Below are 25719 nucleotides of genomic sequence, written 5' to 3' on the forward strand. Positions count from 1 at the left end.
ATTGCTGTTCCCCTTGAGAATACCACTTAATAGGCTTATGCAAATTATGTACCTTTTATTTACTGCCCTAACCAAATCTAAAGGGAACATGTTGTCAGCAACAGCTCCCTTCCCCAGTCGTATGCTCAGCCCACTCATTAGGGTGGTTGAGCGCAGCACTTACATTGTCATTCAAGAATTAATAAAAGCATCTCTTGGGACTTATCGCCAAGACAAGTATACTCATGGAGTCTTAGTAAACTACAAAATTACAAATTCAATTATTTGATAACAACCTGGACGAGCAAAGTGCTTTTAAACTTTTGGGTTATTTGAAGTACATCTTCACACGCAAGGCAACGCACTGATGGCTGCTGCAAGCTGGCTGCCGCTGCAGCTACTAAGAAGCATTTCTGAGATGAGAATCATCACGCATTTGGTTACATGAATGTATTTTATACGTTACTTTACCTTTAAACTTTCCTGTTTCAGATATAAGCATCAATTCTATTTTAAAAGCATGGGGCACAGGTCACATAAGCTGAACAAGGTTAAGACTCAAGTTCATGCAATGGCAATAAACACCCTCTGAGAAAGTCGAGAGAATGACCTGTGCTTTTTAGGGTTTTGACACTGTTCAGAGAGACAGGAGCTTTCAAACTACTTACACATGAGCATACCTTGCTTGAGTACTGGAAACGCTAGCAAAAGTGAATGCACATGCAGCAGTCTGTCAGTCTCAGCATTTACATGTATCTATATATGTACGTACGAGACTGGATTTCCATCTCGATTTATGAATATTCCAGCTGACAAGGTTATGGTATTATTTTCATTTGCCAAATAAGTTGCAGTATTGCAGCCCACGTCACAGAGCTCATTTATGCTTAACGACAGAATGCAACATTTTCATAAAACCTCCCATAAAAAAAGCTATTCCTATGAAGTTATCAGGTTCTGCTTTTATGTAGGGAAGGGAAGGATTGCAAAGATTTGCATACATATAGCTACTGTCAAAGTAAATCATCCATCTATATTTTAAACTCCAGCTCCTCACTCCGTGCGTATCAGGTAACTTTTCTCACAGCTGTGAAGTAATTCAGGGTTTCACGTCAAAGATTATGTTCAGTAATGACCTTGCCAGGAAAAGTTAAAAGCAGTAGTGTACCACATCACCTTTACCATGCACTGCAACTCTTTTAAGGAGGAGTCTGAGTTTGCATCCAGTAACTATTCAGTTACACAGGCTTTTTGGCACTAAATCTGTTTGCTTTCAGAAGGGGTGAGAGGAACACAAAACATTTGTTTTAAAGCAGCATTTCAAGAGGATATATTAACCGTCTTCAGCAGTATTGCACAGAGCAAGACTAAATTCTAGTAACTCCACTTCCCAGTTCCCTGCTTGCTCCTTCACAAGGCAAAGACACTGAAGCTCCAGCTGTGACTCCACTCTATCATTTTAATCTACAGCTGTGAAATGAGACTTTTTGTGAATGAAGTGACGGAGAACAGCCTCCCTTCCACACTCCCGCTATCTCGAGGAGGCAGATGCGGGAACATGCTGTGTGTGACCTTAGCTTGGTTGCACGACTGTAGTTATTACAGCCTGGCTATATAACTTGATTTTTGTACTGTTTCCTCATTTAAAAAGAAAATATTGCATCCACTCAGACAGTATAACAGGAATGCGCTCTTGTTTGTTTGCTTGGATGCCTCTGACCATACAGTTTCAGCACGAGAACACTGCTAAGGCCAATAGCTTTACGGTTTATGCAGTACAACCTTCAATGACTTCTTTACCAAAATGAAAGGGGCATAAATACTACCAGAACAAATGATTACACTGTTTAAAGAAGTAATATAATTCTCTAACCAAGCTACAAACTTCCCAGAAATTCATTCTTTAAAGCTACTACTTTGTAAGAACTTTATTTTGATTTCTTGATGGATTTGTTTTGACTCTATTGAGAAACAACTACAGGAAGTTCACAGAAGAGAAACTGGAAGGGTGAAGAACATTTAAAATAACTTTTATATACAGGGAAAATAAAAACATTAAGAATCTTTGCCCTTAAAAAGAAAAATATATTAAAAATGTAAAAATGCATATAATAAGTTCAGACATGCACTCTGCTTCATAATACAAGAACAAGACATTATATGAAATTAAAAACTCACAACTGAACTAAAACGCAGGAAATTCTTTTTCATATAATACGTAATTAGATTGTGAAACTTGTGCACTCGGATATCAAGAATTTGGTTTGATCAAAAATGCATTACACTTTACAGATCTACAGAGCATTTAGATATAATAATATCTCCTAACAGAAAAAAAACCTGCAAAAGGCATTTGTTCAATCTCTTTCTCTCGATCTTTATTTCCAAACAATAAAGATAAAAATGAACACTCTGGAATTCTTCTGGAATCAAATAGGTATTTTTTAGCAAAACATTTTTTTTGAAATCAAATTTTGAGAGACTTCATATCAGAGAAGTGTAGAGGGAAGAAATCTTCAATTTAAGAATATCATCAGATGTTGGGTTTTGGTGGGTTTTTTTTTTTTTGTTAAACACAATAAAAAAAGTCAGTATGCTGCAATTTTCCCAACAACTAGAAGTATTATTTTTTACCGTGTCCACTGAAGCCACCCAGCTCTGAAACACGTGGCAGTTGCCACCACAGAATGCAATGCAGCCAGCACCGAGGTCCCACCTGGTAAAACACATGGGTTTTATGCCAGAACTTAGGTGGCTTCCACCACTGTAATCATCTGAGCACTCCAAAAATAGCTATGATTTATCCTCTCAAAAATATACTGTCTTCTTTTCACAGGTGAGTAAAGACAAATAATTTAGGCATGTGCACCTGTGAATCTATGAATGCACTTACAGGAATAACCATTTATGCTTAAGCACACATTAAATGCTTTGCAAAAGGGCCAGAAAGATTGGGTGCCCTGTCCCAGGCCATGCAGAAAGGTCTGTAACACTTCCTGAAGCAAACTTTCTCTCTCTCCTTCTGAAGTAAGCAGTTACCTTTTCTCACCTTCTGAGTCTACCCAGAAAATGTCATCCACTTTAACCCATGTATCTCAATGCCTTTAAAACACTGAAAAAGAAAAATATCCTACTTCATAGCTTCAATAACTGAACATTTCACCTGCCAAAAAAAACACATTTATTCAATGCAGCACTTTACTGCACTCAGTTTGGCAACGCCTGTGCGGAGAGGAAGGGATGCTGCTGCTACTGCTGCCTCAGTGTCTTCTCATTCTGTGCCAAGCAACCATTAAAAAAAAAATTATATTTTACGTGCTCCCCCCACCCCACCCTGCCCCCAACAGTATGAAAAAGGATCTCTCCTGTTGTCTACCACTCGTCACTCTGCCTACAGCAGTCAGCTGTCAAATCCAGGTCCGGGAAAGCTGGCACATTACTCTGACTACACAGCTGGGAGTAGCAATACTTCTCAGTTTGAATCTCAAGAGGGAGTTCTTGGGTACGTTTTTTGGTCAGATTTTTTGCTGTTGTTGGTTGGTTTAGGATTTTTTCAACTAAAGTTTTAAGTGCTTTCATCAAGTGTTTCTGCCTTCTCTCCTAAAGTCTACTATTCCTCATATAGTTTTACTCATATATTATTACTGTATATGCCTTTTGGTTGAGCAATACCTTCTCTGAAATTTGCCTAGTACAAAACAAAACCAAAAAACCCAAATCCCTTCCCTCCCTGTAAGTAATTAGAGCTAACACTAAGCAATAGTTAGGCGACTTCTTCTGCCACTCCTGGCACACATGGGGCATCCGCCGAAGTTCAGGCTACCAACCATAACCTCAAACACTGAAGAAAATCCCACAGGTTGAATAACCCAAAAGGGATGACTTGGTTTTCCTCAAGTCTAGCTACTCATTACAATACAGAATCACAGAATCACAGAATGTTAGGGATTGGAAGGGACCTCGAAAGATCATCTAGTCCAATCCCACTGCCGGGGCAGGATTGCCTAGACCGTATCACACAGGAACGCGTCCAGGCGGGTTTTGAATGTCTCTAGAGAAGGAGACTCCACAACCTCTCTGGGCAGCTTGTTCCAGTGTTCGGTCACCCTCACCATAAAGAAGTTCTTCCTCATATTTAAGTGGAACCTCCTGTGTTCCAGCTTGCACCCATTGCCCCTTGTCCTGTCAAGGGATGTCACTGAGAAGAGCCTGGCTCCATCCTCATGACACTTGCCCTTTACATATTTATAAACATTAATGAGGTCACCCCTCAGTCTCCTCTTCTCTAAGCTAAAGAGACCCAGCTCCCTGAGCGTCTCCTCATAAGGGAGATGTTCCACTCCCTTAATCATCTTCATGGCTCTGCGCTGGACTCTCTCTAGCAGTTCCCTGTCCTTCTTGAACTGAGGGGCCCAGAACTGGACACAATATTCCAGATGCGGCCTCACCAGGGCAGAGTAGAGGGGGAGGAGAACCTCTCTCGACCTGCTAACCACACCCCTTCTAATACACCCCAGGATGCCATTGGCCTTCTTGGCCACAAGGGCACACTGCTGGCTCATGGTCATCCTGCTGTCCACTAGGACCCCCAGGTCCCTTTCCCCTACGCTGGTCTCCAACAGCTCTGCCCCCAACTTGTACTGGTACATGGGGTTGTTCTTGCCCAGATGCAGGACTCTACACTTGCCCTTGTTATATTTCATTAAATTTCTCCCCGCTCAACTCTCCAGCCTGTCCAGGTCCCTCTGAATGGCTGCGCAGCCTTCCATTGTGTCAGCCACTCCTCCCAGTTTTGTGTCATCAGCGAACTTGCTGACAGTGCACTCTAATCCCTCATCCAAGTCATTAATGAATATATTGAATAGAACTGGTCCCAGTACCGACCCTTGAGGGACTCCGCTAGACACAGGCCTCCAACTGGACTCTGTCCCATTGACCACCACTCTCTGGCTTCTTTCCTTCAGCCAGTTCACAATCCACCTCACTACCCGATCATCCAGACCACACTTCCTCAGTTTAGCTGCGAGGATGCTGTGGGAGACCGTGTCAAACGCTTTACTGAAATCGAGATAGACCACATCCACAGCTTCACCATCATCTATCCACCGGGTTACGTCCTCATAAAAGGCTATCAAGTTGGTTAAGCATGACTTCCCCTTGGTGAAGCCATGCTGAGTGCCCCTAATGATCCCCCTATCCTTGATGTGTCTAGAGACAGCACCAAGGACAAGTTGTTCCATCATCTTTCCGGGGATGGAGGTGAGGCTGACCGGTCTATAGTTACCCGGGTCCTCCTTCTTGCCCTTTTTGAAGACTGGAGTGACATTCTCTTTCCTCCAGTCCTCAGGCACCTCTCCCGTTGCCCACGACTTAGCAAAGATGATGGAGAGTGGCCTAGCAATGACTTCCGCCAGCTCCCTCAGCACCCGCGGGTGCATCCCATCAGGGCCCATGGATTTATGGATGTCCAGATTGTTTAATTGGTCCCTGACCCAGCCCTCATCTACCAAGACAGATTCCTCCTCTATCCTGAGTTCTTCTGAGGCCTCAGGGGTCCGGGGCTCCTCAGGACAGCCTCCAGCAGTATAGACAGAGGCAAAGAAGGCATTCAGTAACTCTGCCTTCTTTTTATCCTCTGTCTCCAGGGCCCCCACCTCATTCATCAGTGGGCCTACATTGCCTCTAGTGTTGGCTTTACCTGCAATGTATTTGAAGAAGCCCTTTCTGTTGTCCTTGACCTCTCTTGCAAGGTTTAATTCCAAGGAGGCCTTAGCTTTCCTAATTGCCTCCCTACATCCTCTGACAACAGACTTATATTCCTCCCAAGTGGCCAGCCCCTCCTTCCATGATCTGTACACCCTCTTCTTCCACTTGAGTTTGCCCAGCAGTTCCCTGTTTAACCATGCAGGTCTCCTGGAACCCTTCCTTGACTTCCTACTTGTTGGGATGCTCTGATCTTGAGCTCAGAAGAAGCAGTCCTTGAATGCTAACCAACTATCTTGGGCCCCCTTACCTTCTAGTACCCTGTCCCATGGGATTTCCCCTAGCAATTGCTTGAAAAGGCCAAAGTTGGCCCTCCTGAAGTTCAGGGTTGCGATTCTACTAGCTATTCTGTTCCTGCCACATGAGATACGCAGCCATAACATATACACTATCCTCCAGCATCTCAATCAACACCTGAAGGTAAACAGGATTGCTTATATTAGAGTTATTCCTGAAGAATGGTTCAGGAACTCCTACCACTGTTCCCTGGGATGAATAGGAAATCTTTTCATCCAGCCTTGATTACATACAAAAAACAAGCTCAAGATGGCATCAACTCATTCTCTTTCCTGAAAATTTGACGACCAACATTTCAGACTAAATACAAGGCTGGGAAAGTTGGCAGATTTATCTTTTTGCACAAAGAAAACTGATTGGTGAGAAGTTTTGTCTCCCGAGTCAGCTAATTCCTGCATTTGTGGTAGTCAGCACTAACAAAAGAAAAACAACACAGAGGAAGTAAGAGAGAAGGGAACATGAAGTGAGGCACAGCTCCTGTACAAAATACATTTATCCTATAACCATCATATGAAATATCTTCAATAACAAAACTGTCTCAGGGGTACACCTGCTTCTCTGCAGCCTTTGCTATAATTGCCTTCTAAAACAGGGCATCTTCCAGATGATCACAAAACAAAATATGGAAAAATTCCTGTTACAAGCTGGTACTCCTAGCTGAGACTCTAAGAAATACCACAAAAATTAGAATGTTAATCATTAGACTCTTGCCACTTGCATTAGCAAAATTAACCCCATACAAAATGTGTTCAGTTCAGGGACTCAACAATAATGTTTCTTAGGAAAGATGCTGGAGGCAGAAGTACTTGGGCAGCATCTTTTTCATATATATACACACACATACACAAAACATATGAACTTCATATATACGAAATATATAAATTAATATAGTATATGATATAATACATTTTATCTTTATATATTATCTACATACACACTTTGTATATATGAAACATATAAGGGTTAAATATTTTATGTATAGAAGTTATATATCCTTTTTTTAAAAAAGTTTAAGACAACCCCAGCCTGTCACACAACTTAGTCATCCACTGAATCCTGAGTGGCTGGTAGTCTAGTAAATCAGTAAATTAACTCAAGTGAAAGTAAAACAGGGTCAATTCCAATTCATCTCTGATCTACTTGCTGACCTTATCCTTATGACAGCTATAAATTTAAACTATATTATCTTTGCAATCCTGTTAAAGTAAGAGAAGAACGCAATTTCATCAGATAGAGTCTGACATTCAGATGCCCCGGGTCTCACAGCACAAGCGCTGAATTTCTATTTTGTACCAAGCCCTTTTAGGCTGTGAACACAGCGTGTGCAGTAGCTATACAGTCCAGCAGGATCTCAGGAAGGACAGTTTGAAAAGGCAGATGATAGATACCCCTAAACTGCTCTTGTTGATAGATTTCAGCCCCTTGGCTGAAGGTAAAAGAACGGCAAAAGTCTGTCTCAAGACAGTGAAACTCAGTTATAATTCATCGATCTAGACAGGATAGGAAGTCCCGCTTTCAGAGCGCTCCAAAGATAAAAGCTAGAGCTTTTCCTTGTTAAGATATACAAAAAGAATAAATAAGAAAGGAAAGGATAAGTTTAAAAAGCCCGAATGTACTGTTCACGCTCACATTACAGGTTAAAACGAGACATAAGCTTTGACCTTCAACAGTTTTCCATCGTTCTGCAAACGCAAGCAACGGGGGCTACAGCCAGTCAGTTCACAAACAGGGGACGGTAATGTACAGAGAACTGCCCGATGAATTTTAAGCAACCGATGTGTAACAAAAAAGAATATTTTTACATAACATGGAAAATGAGCTCATAGCATGTGCTACGGAAATACAGGAAAACAAAGCAGTTACAGGTTCACAGTTAAAAATAATAACCTGGGTTTCTCCCACCACCTTAAATGTCCCTAACCTCTATATAACCTCTCATGACTGAAGAACCTGAGTCACCCTACGTTAATGTCATACGCTCAAACACAGCTATACTTGTGAAAAACTTCATGTCACCCATATCTAAACAACTGGTTCATTATTATATGAGCCACTTCATTAAACATTCACAAGGTAAACCCTGGCCACTGACATCTGCAAAGATACTTCGGAGCTTTGAGAGCTTCGTACCTCTTTGCAAATATATTCATGGCTTCCAGCAACATATGGCACTTTTTCTGTGAATCACAAATGCCCATCATATTTCAAGGAGGATGAAATTCTAAAGGAACTGATCAAAAGTGCCAAAGAGAATTAAGAATATGGAAGTTTGGGTTTACTCTTGAAACAAATTTAGTAGACGTGGCATTTGGAAATTAAATACTCATATTTCACTGCTTTTGAGTAACATTATTAGCCTAGCTTTCAACTTTCCTTCCCCCTTACCACCCCAAACTGGAACATTACTCCCCTCCGCTTTCTTTGGGCATGCACACACTCCATTTTTTGAAAGCCAACCTGAGACACACTTTTTCATGCACACTGTTTCCTATGGTCCTTCTGTACAGGTACTTAGTCTGGGTTACATCCCAACACAACCCAAGTACTCTGAAACCCTACACAAGTATTACTGAAGTCTATGTGAAATATGTACAAGGAAAAGAACACTTTGATCAATAACCCAGATTTGAAAGTTTGAATATTTAATAAAAACATTAACCTGCTGAATACATATCTCTATAGAACTTCTGTCTGAATTTATATTTTATCTGTTTTTGATAAAAATACTTTAATGTAGATTTGAGTCTTCCTGCTGAAAAAATGAGAACTAATTTAGCTGGGAATATGTCTTTTAGAAGTACTACATTTCTCAGATGAATAACTGAGAAGAGCTAATAATTCTTTAGCTGTAAAACCTTTATTTAGACACAGTTATACATGCATAAAAACTGTTTTTGCTAATTTTTGTGGATTTGACCTAGCTTTGTCCTTACGTTCAGTCTTGAGCTAGAAGCAACAGTACAACTACCTATTCCTCCCATTTAAACGCTAAACTCCTCGCCATTAATTCCCCTTTATCTAACGGGGTGAGTATCTTCAGAGTTACCATATAACCTGCCAGGAACCACGCAGCAAAGTCATTGCCTCAGGAGAGGGGGAATGCTGCAGCATTCTGTTCCAGCAGAGAGAGGTGAGACACAAGGAGCACAAATGACTACTGTCAGGGTAGCTCTGGCCCCTCGGCGGCAGAGGCCAAGTGCCGCTGACAGGGCTGAGCTACCTTGACAGTAGGACAGCCCGTCCCACTCCCATCCTCCCACGGGGACACAGCCACAGCCACCACCCCATCCAGGCAAAGACAAGCAACTGGAAAAAAAATGGTTTCCACTGTGTCACCGGCCTCACCCCAGCACCCTGAAGAGACTCCTCCCTAAGTTCCTTCTCCTTCTGAAACGGTTGGGGGCCCCAAGAACAAGGAGGATGTTGTAAATACCTTAGACATTCGACTAACCTAGTTATATAAATAAACAAAGGGGAGCCTTTTTTTAATTTAGATGGGTATATCTCACTTCAGACGACTGGGCCTTGAAAAGATAGTTTCTAATTATGATGGCTGTATTTCACTTCAGACAACTTGGCCTTGGGAAAACAGAGGCACAGAAACCTAAAGATAAGGGAGTTGCAACAGCTGCCTTGAAGGACATAGCTTACATGACCTACGTGATCCATGGACTGAGTTTGCGCAGAAGCAGGGGTCAGTCAGCGAACACAGTGAGGAAGACTACAAGCCTTCATCTGAAGACCCCTGACGACCACCAGAGAAAACGACTGCGCATGCGTAACGGACATTTACATATATTAATGAGTTCCGGGAAATCTCATGACTATGCAAATGAGTTCTTGGGAATCTTATGACTATGTATAACTTTATGGTGTATAATCTCTGAAAATTTGCAAAATCAGTGGAGCACTCATGGTGGATAATCCCCAGTGCTGCCCAGCGCTGCAATAAAGAATGCCTGCTTAATAACACACTCTGGTGTTATTAAGTTTTCTTTCGGACTCCTTACCCAGCCACATCTAGCTTCCCACTTCGGTGAGGAAAGTTAGAAAGCAAGGGGGTTTGGAGATCTCCGATTTTTGTATCACTTCACCATAAGGGGACAGTATCTTCTTAGAGATTCTTCTTATCTAACTGACATATCAGTTGCTATATCAACTTGGTAGCCAATATCTCGCACCAGCAGAGAACGTGCCCTTTTCTAGATGCCCTCCTAATGTTCAGACCGGCACAAAATCATACTGTAAAATAAGAGCTGCTCTAATTTACTCTGATTTACTTTACATCTGTGACGGACAGAGACGTCGATAAATCCATGGGTCCTGATGGGATGCACCCGCGGGTGCTGAGGGAGCTGGCGGAAGTCATTGCTAGGCCACTCTCCATCATCTTTGCTAAGTCGTGGGCAACGGGAGAGGTGCCTGAGGACTGGAGGAAAGCGAATGTCACTCCAGTCTTCAAAAAGGGCAAGAAGGAGGACCCGGGTAACTATAGACCGGTCAGCCTCACCTCCATCCCCGCAAAGGTGATGGAACAACTTGTCCTTGGTGCTGTCTCTAGACACATCAAGGATAGGGGGATCATTAGGGGCACTCAGCATGGCTTCACCAAGGGGAAGTCATGCTTAACCAACTTGATAGCCTTTTATGAGGATGTAACCCGGTGGATAGATGATGGTGAAGCTGTGGATGTGGTCTATCTCGATTTCAGTAAAGCGTTTGACACGGTCTCCCACAGCATCCTCGCAGCTAAACTGAGGAAGTGTGGTCTGCATGATCGGGTAGTGAGGTGGATTGTGAACTGGCTGAAGGAAAGAAGCCAGAGAGTGGTGGTCAATGGGACAGAGTCCAGTTGGAGGCCTGTGTCTAGCGGAGTCCCTCAAGGGTCGGTACTGGGACCAGTTCTATTCAATGTATTCATTAATGACTTGGATGAGGGATTGGAGTGCGCTGTCAGCAAGTTCGCTGATGACACAAAACTGGGAGGAGTGGCTGACACAATGGAAGGCTGCGCAGCCATTCAGAGGGACCTGGACAGGCTGGAGAGTTGAGCGGGGAGAAATTTAATGAAATATAACAAGGGCAAGTGTAGAGTCCTGCATCTGGGCAAGAACAACCCCATGTACCAGTACAAGTTGGGGGCAGAGCTGTTGGAGACCAGCGTAGGGGAAAGGGACCTGGGGGTCCTAGTGGACAGCAGGATGACCATGAGCCAGCAGTGTGCCCTTGTGGCCAAGAAGGCCAATGGCATCCTGGGGTGTATTAGAAGGGGTGTGGTTAGCAGGTCGAGAGAGGTTCTCCTCCCCCTCTACTCTGCCCTGGTGAGGCCGCATCTGGAATATTGTGTCCAGTTCTGGGCCCCTCAGTTCAAGAAGGACAGGGAACTGCTAGAGAGAGTCCAGCGCAGAGCCACGAAGATGATTAAGGGAGTGGAACATCTCCCTTATGAGGAGACGCTCAGGGAGCTGGGTCTCTTTAGCTTGGAGAAGAGGAGACTGAGGGGTGACCTCATTAATGTTTATAAATATGTAAAGGGCAAGTGTCATGAGGATGGAGTCAGGCTCTTCTCAGTGACATCCCTTGACAGGACAAGGGGCAATGGGTGCAAGCTGGAACACAGGAGGTTCCAACATAAATATGAGGAAAAACTTCTTTATGGTGAGGGTGACCGAACACTGGAACAGGCTGCCCAGAGAGGTTGTGGAGTCTCCTTCTCTAGAGACATTCAAAACCCGCCTGGACGCGTTCCTGTGTGATATGGTCTAGGCAATCCTGCTCCGGCAGGGGGATTGGACTAGATGATCTTTCGAGGTCCCTTCCAATCCCTAACATTCTGTGATTCTGTGATTCTGTATGCCTTAAAACTTGTTTGACAACTCTGGCTGGAGGAGGGTATGTGTACTACAGAGGCCTGCAAGTCTGGCAAGAGATAAGGGCCTTGGGAACAGAACAATACCCCTGCTGTGCCTTAATTGTTGTGATTTACAACTCTGGCTGAAGGAAGAGATAAGTCCTGTGGAGGCCGGATGGTATCTTTTCCTTGGGGCCAGACTACATGTGCAACAACTTTGCAAGGCATCAACCACGCTTGTGCAGAAGCGGGGTCATACAGCAGACACTACAACTAGGGGGGATCACAACCACCAGACACCCCTTGGGGGACCACCATCTCATTTTGAGAACAATCTAAGACTACAAAGTGAAGGCGTCCCAATTAGCATGAGAAGCGAGCAGAGGGAGGGGAGACCGCAAATGACCTAAAGTATTTAGACCTTCTCGCTTGCAACGCTGGGGCGCACTCCCACCTGCCACCTGAGGACCAACCCTGCAAGCGATTTACTGGAGGAGCAACTCTGCAAGCAATTTACCAACTCTACAGACAACTGGATCCTAGGATGGTGATATCTCTTTCTCTCTCTCTCATAATCTCCGTCCTCTTTCTCTTTTCCCTCTTCCTTCTCTGTCTTTTGGCAGCGTCTTTAGAAACCCAGGACACTTACAACCATGCCACTTTCCCTTATTAATAAATTGTTCTTAATTTCATACCAGTTATTTGGTGTCGTTTCACCTTAATTTACTCCAAGGGATTTATGAACCAGTTGCAACCAGGTCATAACAACATTTTTTTTCAAGAAAACATCTGAGGAATTGCCTGGCTCTGTAGATATTATCGTCAAGAAGTTCCAATACAAGAGAATACGCTGCTAGGCGAAGGAAATCAGAGATGCCCATACAGCCACGCAGGCAAGAAAGGCATCTAGCTGAAGACCCACAGAAAAAAGACAACAAGTGAGATGAGTTTTCAACTACATCAGTTACCACCTACCCCAACACTAGCACAGTGTGGATGCCCCAGGACAGCTCTACCCATTTCAGAGACCACAGCACTTATGCTACATTAAGGTGAGTACGTAACAGCAGCACCATTTTAAATTCCTTTTAACTATTATTCCAGTAACTGAAGAAAAAATTGAAAATATGCCAACACTTGTGTTGCAATGAGATGCTCACACTTGACAGAAAGACTCAACCTAAAATTGAATTTCAATTCTCCGATGTTTTTCCACTACAAGAATTTAATATTTCTCATAGCACTATTTACTTGTTAGTCTCTTCTCAATTTACCCAGTAAATATTCCATTATAGCTGTCTTACTTTTAATCATTAGCAGCTGTTCTACATTACATCATGAAATATTTTAGAAGACTATTATTGCTCATAAGTGCTTAAAAAGCATCCAAAGGTAAAATAAAATATGAAGATGTTATTTTTCCAAGCATAAAAGATTAGCAGTAACAGAGAAATTTCAAGATTGATTAGCTTCAATGACCCACTGAAAAATTCAGCTGCACTAAAAAGAATAAAATACTTTTTGAAAACAGAAAAAAGTCAAAATAATTTATGCTTTAAATTTCCCACATTAAATAAGGATTGTGAAAGTAGACCCACAAGAACAAAATTGGCTAATGAAAACGAAACATTTCCTTGGCTTAGAGTACCTGCAGACGTGGTACATAAAACTTTTTCTTTTAAGGCTTGTCTTGTTAAGCTAATTGTAATACTTGATCCAGCAAGGAGCAGAAATTTGACTCAAGTTCAGTCAGTCAGCGTATTCAACCTTCAACTCCCACACCATCTTTTCCATACCTAAGGAACTATGGGATGCCTTCCAAATTACTTGCAACATTTGATAACATTCAGTAACAAAGTGTCCCTAAGCTAAATGCTGCCTTAATTTGCATTTGCACATTGCATTTTCAATTTATATCATATCATTCACCTCCTCCATAACATTATCACATTTTCTTCTCACATTCTTCTGTGTGCTAAAATAAAGTCTCTCTTGCAGGCCAAAGGAATATTTATTTGCTGGAATATCTTTATTCTCAGCTGCTGTCCTCTTACTATGTCCTCTGCTGTCTTTATTCTTCAATCCCATACCCACCTCTTCAATGCAACATGAACAAATGAGTTAAACCACTGGAAAAAGTTAGTAGTAATGGTGGATTTCGAATCTTTTCATGTCTCCAGATCCAGACAGAATGCCTTTTGAAAGATGCACTTAAGCAAAACTCAATTTTTGCATTCAATACAGGAGTGACAGAGTAAAATAATAGGGTTATGATATCTGGGGAAGTCAGACCAGATGACCACTTCCCCATACACCTATAAAATGCAACTACTGTAACACTAAAGAGCTGTAGGGGGAAAAAAAAAAAAAAAAAAAAAATCACATACTAGTTGAGTGGTCAATGTTCAAAACTGTGCTAGTGAGCAACACACTAACACAAATTCAAAAATCAACGCAAAAGAGGTGGTATAAGTTTTCATGAAACCTGATGTTAAGAGAGACATGAATCTGCTGACAGTATCCTACAGGCTCCCCAAGGACCAGGTTGGAAAGATGCCTCATGCATCTGTCATCCCTGTACAAAACTATCACCTTTCAGCTCTGGTCTCTCACCTTACCCTCCTTTCTCCCTTCAATCCATTCTTTACATCAGTCCCAATAACTTCTGTCACAGCTATTTACAGAGCTTTCTTTTACAGTGCGCCTCCTTCTTCCAAGACTGTTTCTAAACTGGTCTAAGAGCTGTACGTACTAGAAACTCCCATTCAAAATTTGTGTCCTAAAGCTGGAAATAAGATGAATATTTCTTTGCAATCCACTAATTAAAATACACTTTGCATCAACACTCACTGACCTACCACAGTCTCTCATTGATAACACCTCTCGATTTCTGCTACTGGTCATTATTTTCATGTTACCACGTCGTTCTGACATGTAGCATACATCTAAATATATTCCAGATGGTGCACTTACTTTTAAAAAGCTTCAGCTTTTTGTGACCACCATGAAAATGAATAGATAAACAGAACTTATTTATACTTTTCAGGCAACATTGTTGGGGAAGCTATTGGCACAAAAGCTAGAGAAAGTAACAAATCACTACAACCCACAGCTGTTAAATAAAAAATAAAAACACCTAGTATTTTACCTGAGACCCTAACACTGCTCCACAAATGGCAATGGAAACACCATGAAAACAAAGACTCGAAATTTTAATTTTATTTTGCAAATATACTTCCCATATCCAATTCAAGTGAGTCTCAAATTTCAACCTGAAGCGAAAACCTCAAGAAACAGGACAATAGAAAACAGTGAAGACCTGTCTTGCAAATACAGTACTCACCCATGAGCCAGGACGTGTAAACTTTCAGAGAACTCCTTAGAAGTTGCCCTCTTCCCATGCACAATCTCACATCAAGTAGACATCACAGTAAATAACAGCAACAGTTCAGAGAGATCTATTCTTTAGCAGAGACGATGTAACATCATCTCAGCATGCAATTCGCAAAATACATGAGCCAGCTGAGGAATTACCCATTTCTGTAAGCCCAAATCAGTGAATTCCCGTGGCTGGAGTATAATAGAATCCAGCAGAACGTGTGCCTACTGAGTTACAAGTCTGTTAACAGCTATGGCTGAAGTACATTTTGGCTTTCAGTGTATCTTAATATAAACAAGCCTCAGATGGAGAGGCTTAACACAGCTATTAATATGCATTCTAGTATCATCAGCTTGTTCCTCTATTGCTCTTCATTTTAAAAAAAAAAAAAAGTTTGAGAGTGACATTTGGATTTGTGAGCTCATCAGGACCCCCTGCCCTGCATTAATGAGGTCTAAAGAAGCCAAGTGCAAGAACGTCACCCAGAAGTACAGACCAACAAAATTCAAGACTAGTACTGTACATACAGGGGAAGAGTGATGACTGCAAAAATAGTATTTCCCCAAAATTGTGAGGTATATGCATTATTTCTCCACCAAGGCAGCAAGAGACCTATGGAGACAGAGACACTTACTGTCATTTTCTGCTCTGTAAGACCTGGTCCTTCTGTTGTGAACCTGGTGGAAAGCTGCTGCCGCAGAGCTGCTGTTTTGAGGACTCTAGCACTCTGACTCAGACATATGAAAGTGTCAACATAAACAAAACATCAATTAATGTTAATTTTGCTCAATGCCAAGATTATGGAAACAAGGCAGGCACTTTCAGCAACTCCAGTTTAAAATGAACAGTGGCAGTACTAGCTGTTATTTCAAACAGATACTGGTTTGTAATCCCTAGCATGCTCATAGCGAGATCAGCATGGCACAAGTACCTCAGACACACTCCTTCTCTTCCACACTGCTAGCAGGTAAAACTAATTTTAAAATCACAGTACTAGTGAGGTTGACTTTTCTTCTCCAGCTGCCTACCTGCCCAGTCTCTCTGCAAGAAGCACAGTCAATATTACCACAGAAAAATACCACGAAACACAGTTTTAGATAATGTTTTGTGGTCTTGGTCACATAGGGGACAGATTTGAGAGAAATTATACTGCCATTTAGCTCCTCAAAAAGTTCCCTTTGTCATTTTGTTTTCCCTTGGGTTTCCCCCACTGAAGGACACCAAAACTTCTTCCCACCTGTATGCTTTTCTGAGGGGTTTACTAACGCACCCTCATTTCTTCAGGCATGTTTGCCAGACATCTCACTTCTCAAGCACAACCCTAGTACTTCACAGGGGTCTATACAGAACACACAGGGCCATAGGGCATAGGCAAAGCAGTCTACCTGGATCCGGTGAGCATCAGCTAGATCAAGATTTCCTGCATGAGGAAAAAACACATATGCAGCTCAGGCAAAGGGGAGGAACAACCCTCTGTTGAAATAAGCAGAGAGCTACCACAGGAACAGCGTGGTATAGGTAATTAAGGATGGGAAGACCTCTAAGACTTCACTGCCAGGATGGCCCAAAGAGATTTATACTTCATTTATTTTTGACTGAAATAAAGCTAGCGGCTGTGGCTTTAATTGTTTTAATTTCCTTTCATTCATTCAAAGCAAAGTTCCTTTAAAGAGATTTTTATCCCCAGAGGCAGTAGCTGTTTCTTTATCCAAGATGGAGAGCAGAGAGCCCAGCCTGCAGAAGGTGAGAGATTCCTTCCCCACTGTTCCTGCCATCACTACAACTCTTCACAGCTGGGACAAATCAAAGTCTCATGGAAACAAGGAGCATTAGCTCCATTGGACCAAGCAGATTTTCTGTGATCACTGGCCTAACTCCTGGTCAGTTAGCAGGTCACTATTTGGAAACTACACACATTTCTCCTTTTTAAAATAGTCATTACATTACAATCTGCATGTTAGTGATACTGTAATGAACTACCCAGAGACTCATTTTGGCTGACAGCTGATGAATCATCACCAAAACCACAATTTTTTTTTCTATTATTATCAAATGATCCCAGATAAAAATTACACAGCTCAGATATGAATTCAGAAATCTGCCCCAAAATATTGTTTAAAATGTGCATTGGGTAGTTTGCTAAGCAATGCTTACAGTAGCAGATGTCTGTTATCAGAGAAGACATTCATATACACAATAAAGAATAATTCTCATAGTTTTAACTACACACTGTGTTGACAGTAGTCAGGAGACTCCAGATATGTATTTGTTAGTTGGTCTGCTTCATTACTATTTCAGGAAGCAACATTTCCTTTAAAAATTAGTGCTGTATAATTTCTAGTAGCATTTCACAATTTTAGCATTCAGTTTCTAGAAAATCACTTACCCAAAAACTATGTCATAGTTATAAATACTCCCAACACCACCACTCAGCAAGCACTCGGGCACTAATGATCTTAAAGGAAACTGGGGCATTTTAGAATTTACAAATCCTATGGATTCAAAGAATATTGATTACAACCAGGCAGTTTTAATGCAGAGTATTTGGCTCACTCACCCTCATCTATGAAACTGCTGCAATATATTAAACAAGGCCATAAATCAGTGATTAAGCACAATTAACACTGAGGGTATTACTGCAGGCTTGAGTAACCTACTAGAAGTATTTAACAAATGATATTTTAGTGAATCATTTTAAATTATACAGTACCCTAGTATTTCTTGAGATAGAAGGCCACACATCTCTCCCAGTCGTTTCAGGTCTATTCAATCCCGAGACAAAGCATGCCTCATCGCAACCTGAATTCGCACCAGATGCTGCAACCTGAGCGTGTAAGTCATGGGCTAGCCTGCTCACATCACTCTGCACTGCACGAACCATCAATCCCCCAGAAAGATCTTCACTAACGAACAGGTTCAAAACTTACATTGTTAAACGCGAGTTTCAAAGTACTTCAGTGAAGTTAGCCCCAGAAATACTTTGCAAAATATCTTCCTCTGTTAGGACAGCAAACGATGTGATACTTCAACAGGGTGAAGGCAGCTTGTGAGGCTGCTTCAGATGGCATATGGAATTAAGAATTTTTTTAACTCACAGCTTCAGTAACTAAAATACAAAGGTGGCACTGCTTACTTCAGGAGTGTGCCACAGTGGCTACTAACTTGTGAACATCCCTTGTTCTAGAAGACAAGCAGCACATTGCAGACAGCTGGAAAAACCACTGACCTGTGAACAACTCCCATCAGACCTGGGGAAGCCTTTCCTGGCTCAAAGCAGAAGGTATTTTTCAAAGAGCTGTAACAAAAACATTCAAAGTGAGTCCCCTACACATCTGGCATCTTTCTACGCCAGATTCTTATTTACAGAAGCAACAAAGGGCCACAAGATGGACTATGGGCATCAAAAATACCACAGTTCACAATGGTTCAAAAGCACTTTGGTATGTAAAATTTTCCACAGAAGCAAAGCCCATCACATCAGAATTATGTACTCAATAGCTTATGATACAGAAAGCTAAGATCTGTGATAAGGGCAGATATTCAAATAAAATTCCTAAATTATACTTTCTATCCAGACTTTAAACATGGATGACAATTTTATGCTGCACATGTGCTTTAACAGATACATAGCAGCCATTTATTTGAAATATATAGCTTACCAGTAACTCAGAGAGACTTCTAATCCTATAGAGTTTCAAATTTTCCTAAACATCACAGGGATTGGCACAAATATCTGGAACGCTGCCTTAAAGGTGCAAGAAACCTAAATATTTAAAGTGAATTTTTCATAAATGACAGAAATTCTTAGTAAGTTGCTAAAAAATTAATTGAAATAGAAATCGTTAGAGAGAAATTTGAAGATGGATGTGGAACAGACAAAAGGGTGCTAAAGCAGCTCATCTGAAAGAGCAATGAAGAAAGATTAAAACAATGAGAGATCTACGGATCTGGAGTTTAACTTGGATTATGGGTTTTTACAAAGGACTGTCTGAAAAGCTTCTGTTATACAGTTTAATCTAGCAAGCAAGTCATGAATGTCCTACTTAAAAATAATAAAGTCAGGGGAATGAACACGCCTGCAAATCTGAAGAGCAGAAGTTGGCACGAACACAACAAAATGTTTTTGCTCTGTCCTTTGTGTACCTTACAGAAGCACTCCTGAATGACAAGACTTTTTAAAATTACATAGAATAAATAACTGGACATCATAGACATTCTTAAAAAACAAGTTTTGGTTGTATTTAAGTTACTGAAATTGCATGGAAAGAAAACGTGATTTCTTTAAAGTTTTCCACGCGCTTTGTGGAACACATTCTGTGTTGACTGCAGTGCATAAAGAGGCTTGAGGTACAGTCAGCAGGTTTCATTTCCATTCATGGCTGATAAAAGATATTTTTTCATAACACTGGATTCTTGAAGCACTTTGGCTAATATCCAGATATAGGCCTACTTCACTTGTATGCAAATATTTTGTACTTCATATAAATCATTACTTGCTGTAATTCAACTAGAAATACATAAGCACACTGTTACTAGGCTGAGAACCTAAGGCACTTGCACTCTGTAGGAAGGAGAATTTATGGTATACAATGCATCACAGTATTGACTTTTATTTAACTTAAAAATAAATAACTTCTATATTTTCTCTGCCAGAATGCTAGCTTTGCAACATGTCTCCAAGGAATAATGCTCTTTTTATAGCTAGCGGACTGCCCGGAGCAGCTTTCTTGTCTTGGACACAACACACTGATACAGCAGTAGCAAAGGCAGGTATCCATAAGCGAAATAACACGGGTACCAGTCAGCCAGCTTGCTTCCTTGCTCCTTCCCTCCTTTGGGTACTTTCTATCTTGCCATCCCTTGAAATGCATCAAGGAGACAAAGTCATCTGTTTAAAATGAATTAATATGAAAGTATAAGAATAAGACCTAGTAAGAGCTGGTAAGAGGAATGACAAGATGCTTCACACAGAAAAAGCAGTATATAAACACAAGATTGGCAAAAATCTCTCTCATAGCATGGAACAGGAGAAATCCCATTCAGAAGGAAAAGCCAATGTAAGAGAAGCAATCAAGATGAATCACATCTCCGAAAATTAATTTTGATTGCTGTGGAGGGTAACAGGCTTTCTTCTCAATAACACAGAAGAAAATTCTAGAGGACTCTGTCTTCACTTTGATGCATATTAAATGATGTTTCCTTGATCCATTTTCTGTGCAAAGTCCACATTACAACTAGCTATCACTCTCTGCTTGTTGGTATAGACTCACCCATCACCTCTAGTTAGGGAGATTTACCCTTGTCTGTTCTTTCCTGCTTTTATAAACACGTACATACCCAGCTCATAATATGTCAGGTTACAGTGTTTATGTGTCTGAGAAGTGTAAGAAAATTCCATTGTATGTAATATTACTGGATTACAAGGCAAGCCAGCTAGCTGAGGCAGAATCATGACATATAAAATAATTTCCCTCCACAGACACAGTATCCAAACAGCAGGCTCTTCGAGAGTCCAGGCTAACTCCAAGGAATCTGTAAGTACTATTTAAGGCAGCCCTTTGCATGCTTATGCTTACTACAGTGTTCCAAGCAGCCAGTAAACACCCACCTGAAAAGTTTTAGGGGTCCATAAAACAAGAGATGGGGAAGCAGGGATGGAGTCACAGCAATCTTAAGAACTCAGTAGTTTAATATTCTCTACCCTAAAACTGAAAATTCGATAGCAGAAGACATGTCTGACAGTGTACAATATGTCTTACAAGATGACTAAAATGAAAGTATAAAGAAAACCAAGAAAAAAAACTACTACAGGCTTAATCTTAGTTCTCAAAATAAATAACCCTTGAAGTTTAAGACGTATAGCCTTTGCATTTCCAAATGCAACAACCAATTTCATAACATTAGCATTAAAAACAAAGTTTGTAACCAGGGAGCACTTACAGTCTTTGCAACATCAATACTGTTAATATTGCTAAATGCACTTTAAAAAAATAATTTCCATAATGTTTACACAACAGCTAAATACTGCATATCTGCTAATGGCTCTGTGCATACAGTTGACCTTCTTTTTAGGCGTAAGAACATCGTACTTCTAAGTAAGTCCCATGAGTTAGATCACCAGCTAAAAATCCTGACATATTTAAGTAAAATTCATAAATAGGGTAGCTAGTGAGTACCTCTTAAAAAATGAGCTCAGAAGCTCATAACAAAACTGTAATATCTGCCAAGGTCTTTCACCTTATCCAAGGTTTCTTCTTTAATAGACCAGTGCAGAGAACAGATTTTTTTTCTATCTGTTGTCACAAAGCAACGGAGATAATAGAGTACGCCAAGGGCCACACTAAGAAAGGGAAAGAGGAAAGAGTGGAATCGAGATGCAAGTCATGCCATTAGAAGAACTAACACTGGATGTGTCTTGCTTCACACTGTGAACTACCTTTCACTGTTAGGTTGGGTACCATGGACATTCAACAAAAACAAAATCTTTTAAGAAAGTCACACAAATCCTCTTCTATTCCATCCCAGTTCAACCAGCCCCTGCTCCTTTTGCCTAGTTCCTCTCCCCTGTTACAAAGATGGATGAGCGCACCCCTTCTGCGATCAAAGGTCAGGGCACTACACCACCATGCAGGATACTCAGAGCCAGCCTAACACCTCTTCTTGCTCCTCCTTCCACTGGAGGGGCGAGCGAAGACACAAGGATGAGGAAGCAATGGTGTCTCTAACAGCAGCTATCCAAAAATTGAAACAGAATGTAATGTTTCCATTTCCAAAAGTATCCTGATGCTCAACAATCGCAGCGGGACTGTTTTGCTGTCAACAAGAAGCATAATGTAAGAACAGTGAAACTGTAAAATCAATCACACACATTAAAAGCATAAATACAAACTGAATTCAGCCTTTGTGGGCACACTCATAATCTCCCCATTAGATGATCACATACTAATGTTCCCACAGGACTCCTATCTTATTTAGCACACAGAATAGATTTTAAAAAACACTGCAAACTGATCTAGCTGAGTATACCCTCTACGTTCATACTCCTAGAGTCTCTGCAGCATTTTATACTATCAATTAATGCATTGCCTCATCCTAGAAATGCAGCAATGATCCAGTACACTGTAGTCAAACTGGTTCCCGAGTCCTCCCTCGAAGGACACTCCAATGCACAACAGAAAAACTGCACTCATGCTTCTCAGTGCTTCTCACACCCCAGAGAAATCAGTTCTTTGTAATTCTTAGATATGAACTGATCTACCTTAACACAGTAATAATCACTTCAAAACTTTTATCCAGAAAATAAACAAATGGGAAAAAACATAAAAAGTGTTACAAGTTACCAGTTTGGTTTTAACATCCACAAGATGTGGTGCTGAGGTATACAGATGAAATAAAAGATACACAATGCCTGAATCTTTCTATGTAATTTATATTGTGTGCATTTGTATATCAAAACTAAAAGACAATATATGGTTAGTGATAGAAACCTTTATTCTCTTATTCCTAGTAAAAATAGAATCCTTACATTTAAAGCATTCCACAATTTATCAACAATTTTCACAGTAACATAAGGTAATAAACACCACGCTACCCTACACATCAATCAAGACTAGTTCCCACAGTCAGGCATAGTATGCTCTGCATTTCTACTTTCTAAATATTATGTATTGCACTACCGTAGGCATTTCTGTAAGAGATTATTTAAGTTACATTTGTTGCTAATGACACAGATCTCGAAACTTTTGATTTTTTTTTTGTTCACAGCTGCTCAGAAGAATAACTAAAAATTTCATTATTATGCCCCCATGTCCAAAACATTTCAGGTGATACAAGGTCTTCCACACTTGCACACCAAGTACAAACCACTAACCCTTACTGAAGTTTATCAACACTGAATCACAGAAAATAATGTCTGACTTGCCTGAGCATAAACTAACCTATAAATGTTTAATGCTGGGAAACTGTTAAAAGGTTACCCGGTGAGGTTCCAAATCACTTTCTAAATCACTGGTACTTTTCGTAAAATTTCTTTTGTTCATTCTTTTATGCCCAAGTGTCTCCTTTTACCATTTGCTGAACAAAACTTCCCAATCCACTTTCCCACATAGAAAAGCAACATGAAATTGTCTGTGTATTTCAGCAAGAAAAACTGCAGGAGCAATATGAAAGCTGTGAAAAGATCATTCTTTAACTAAGGCAGAAATCTTTTACTACACTTTGTTTTTAAAACAGCAATTTCTTTTCTACATGAAACTGAAATTTATTAATAAACATAAGCTACTGCCAGGCAGTGGCTATGCCAGGGCAGGACAGGTCAGGCTTAGAATAACAGGAATAGAAAGGCAATTCCAGGAGCATCCTCTTCCCATAGTTGTCGGACAAGATGGCAACCTGCGGCAGCCTCCTCATAGTAGAGAGAGTACAGGCAGTGGTTAGGTTACTGTGCAACTGCTCATCTTCGGCAAAGTCAGCTGATAAAACTAGTTTATATGCTTCACTAAATACTAAAGGAAAGATGCTGCTTATACATGTAGCTAATGGGCTGATTAGCATAAGTTCATGACAAGTGCCCTGTGCTGTTAAATAACAGCACAGAAAAAGAAAGATTTAAAATACCAGTTCGAAAAATAAATACTTTGCTTAACAGGAGGCTCTCCTTGCATGCATAAGTTCAGAAAAACATCTTGCTGAACCAGATGGCTATTTCACTTGGATCTCTTTACTGCAGACAGTTGCTAGATAGCAAAGGATACACAAAAAATTCCCAACATGCACATACCAAATCTGCTTTATAGAAAAAAACGACAACAAAACCACCCTTAATATAACACTGTATGTAAAGATTAAATGAAAGCAACATTTCTCAGAACACCAAGCACAGAGAAATCCTGAATTATAAAGCTACTTGCCAAGGAAATGAAAGATCTACATGAATAGTTTTAATAAGCCTTTACAACCATGCTTTACAAGAGGCATGAGTACTCTCTCTCTCTCTCACTGATACTGGCTCAATTCCTAATAGCAAAGGTTCTGTTGAAAGTAAAATCATGGTTTGAAGGTTACATTACTGTAAAGATTGTTTGTTACGATTTGTATCAGAAGTGACTTGTCATGTATTGCAATTTTGTTCCCAGGGCCATAAACTGCAGTACAGCATCAAAATTATGACTGAAAGTGGCAGCTATTTAGAGAGGTACAAGAAAATTAATAAGTGATAAGAATTAAAACTGTCAAAATTTCCCCCAAGTATTCAAATCATGTTATTCATAAATTAAAGCAACTACAAGGATATTCATTATGCAAATAAAATTACTTTATGCTAATAACATCAAATGGCAAAAGCATAATCCACACCATTTATCTTTTGGGAGCACTTCCAACCTCTGATACATATGGACAACATATCCGACTTCAAGCGAGTATTCTGCTAAGATCAGAATTTTCTCTTTTCTCCTCCTCCTTACTAGGAGTATGTCCAATACAAAATCATTAAGATTCATGAGCTTTACTGTAAAGTGCACTTACCGGTGCTGGATTATGTTTAGCTTCCACACCAAAAACATTCTGTCGTTTCACTGTCAGCAAATCAAGATCTTTAGTATCATCATCATCATCGTCATCGTCATCATCTTCAAAGAACGGCACGGAGTCTGGGTTTGGTACCACGCTTGGTACAGGAACTTCTTTTTCTTCCTCCTCCTCCTCAGATACCTCTTTCGATTCATCCTCAGACTCGCCACTCTCCTCAGCACCTTCACTGGAAGTAGAACATTCCTCAGTTTCTTTCCTTCTCTCCTTTTCCTTTGTTTTGTTAACAGACACCTTTCCACTGAAATTAGTTCCGCATTTGTCCATTCCTTCCTCACTTATTGAGGAGAGGGTATTTTTATTTTGCTCTGTCTCCTTCAAGCGATCTGTCCCATCAGCGGCCTCATTCGCACATAGCTGTTTCCAAACTTTTTGAAGAAATCTCACACGAGGTGCCATTGCAAGACCAAGTGATCTAAAACATGGAATTAAACAAATGAATTAATCTGAAAGGTAGATACATAAAATTTGACTAAATTAGAAGCTCTCATTGATGGCTCAAGTGATTCAATTTTAATAATGGTAATTCATATTGATACACTTTGACCAACATATTTACAAAACAGTATTTGGCCCACAACAGGACAATCCAGCTTGAGAAATGCAAGTGAACACTGGGAAAGGAAGAAAGATAAAATAACTGAGAACTCTCAACAGTTACAAAACCTCCCAGAAAAGAAAGCAAACAAAGAACCTGAAAAGCTGTGGACAAAAGCAAATTATCTATGATTCAAAGTAAAATATGGCAGAAGAAACACCAATGTAATTTGGTATTGAACATACATGGATGTCATGTCAAGGACTGAGTTAGCACTGATCTCTGTCAGTGTCCTTCACTGCTAGAAGTGTACCCAGAACATTA

The 25719-nt window shown here is 40.6% G+C and overlaps 1 protein-coding gene across 1 annotated transcript in view; it reads right to left on the minus strand.

Moving 5' to 3' along the window:
- Positions 1-25719, minus strand: part of DDX10 (DEAD-box helicase 10) — a 219636-nt gene that overhangs the window by 127543 nt on the left and 66374 nt on the right. The window contains exon 13 of the mRNA XM_068424731.1: positions 24795-25272. Within this exon, the coding sequence (XP_068280832.1) occupies positions 24795-25272 (478 nt within the window). The remainder of the gene's footprint in view (positions 1-24794; positions 25273-25719) is intronic.

This window comes from Nyctibius grandis, chromosome 2 (genome assembly GCF_013368605.1).
Source record: "Nyctibius grandis isolate bNycGra1 chromosome 2, bNycGra1.pri, whole genome shotgun sequence".
NCBI lineage: Eukaryota > Metazoa > Chordata > Aves > Nyctibiiformes > Nyctibiidae > Nyctibius > Nyctibius grandis.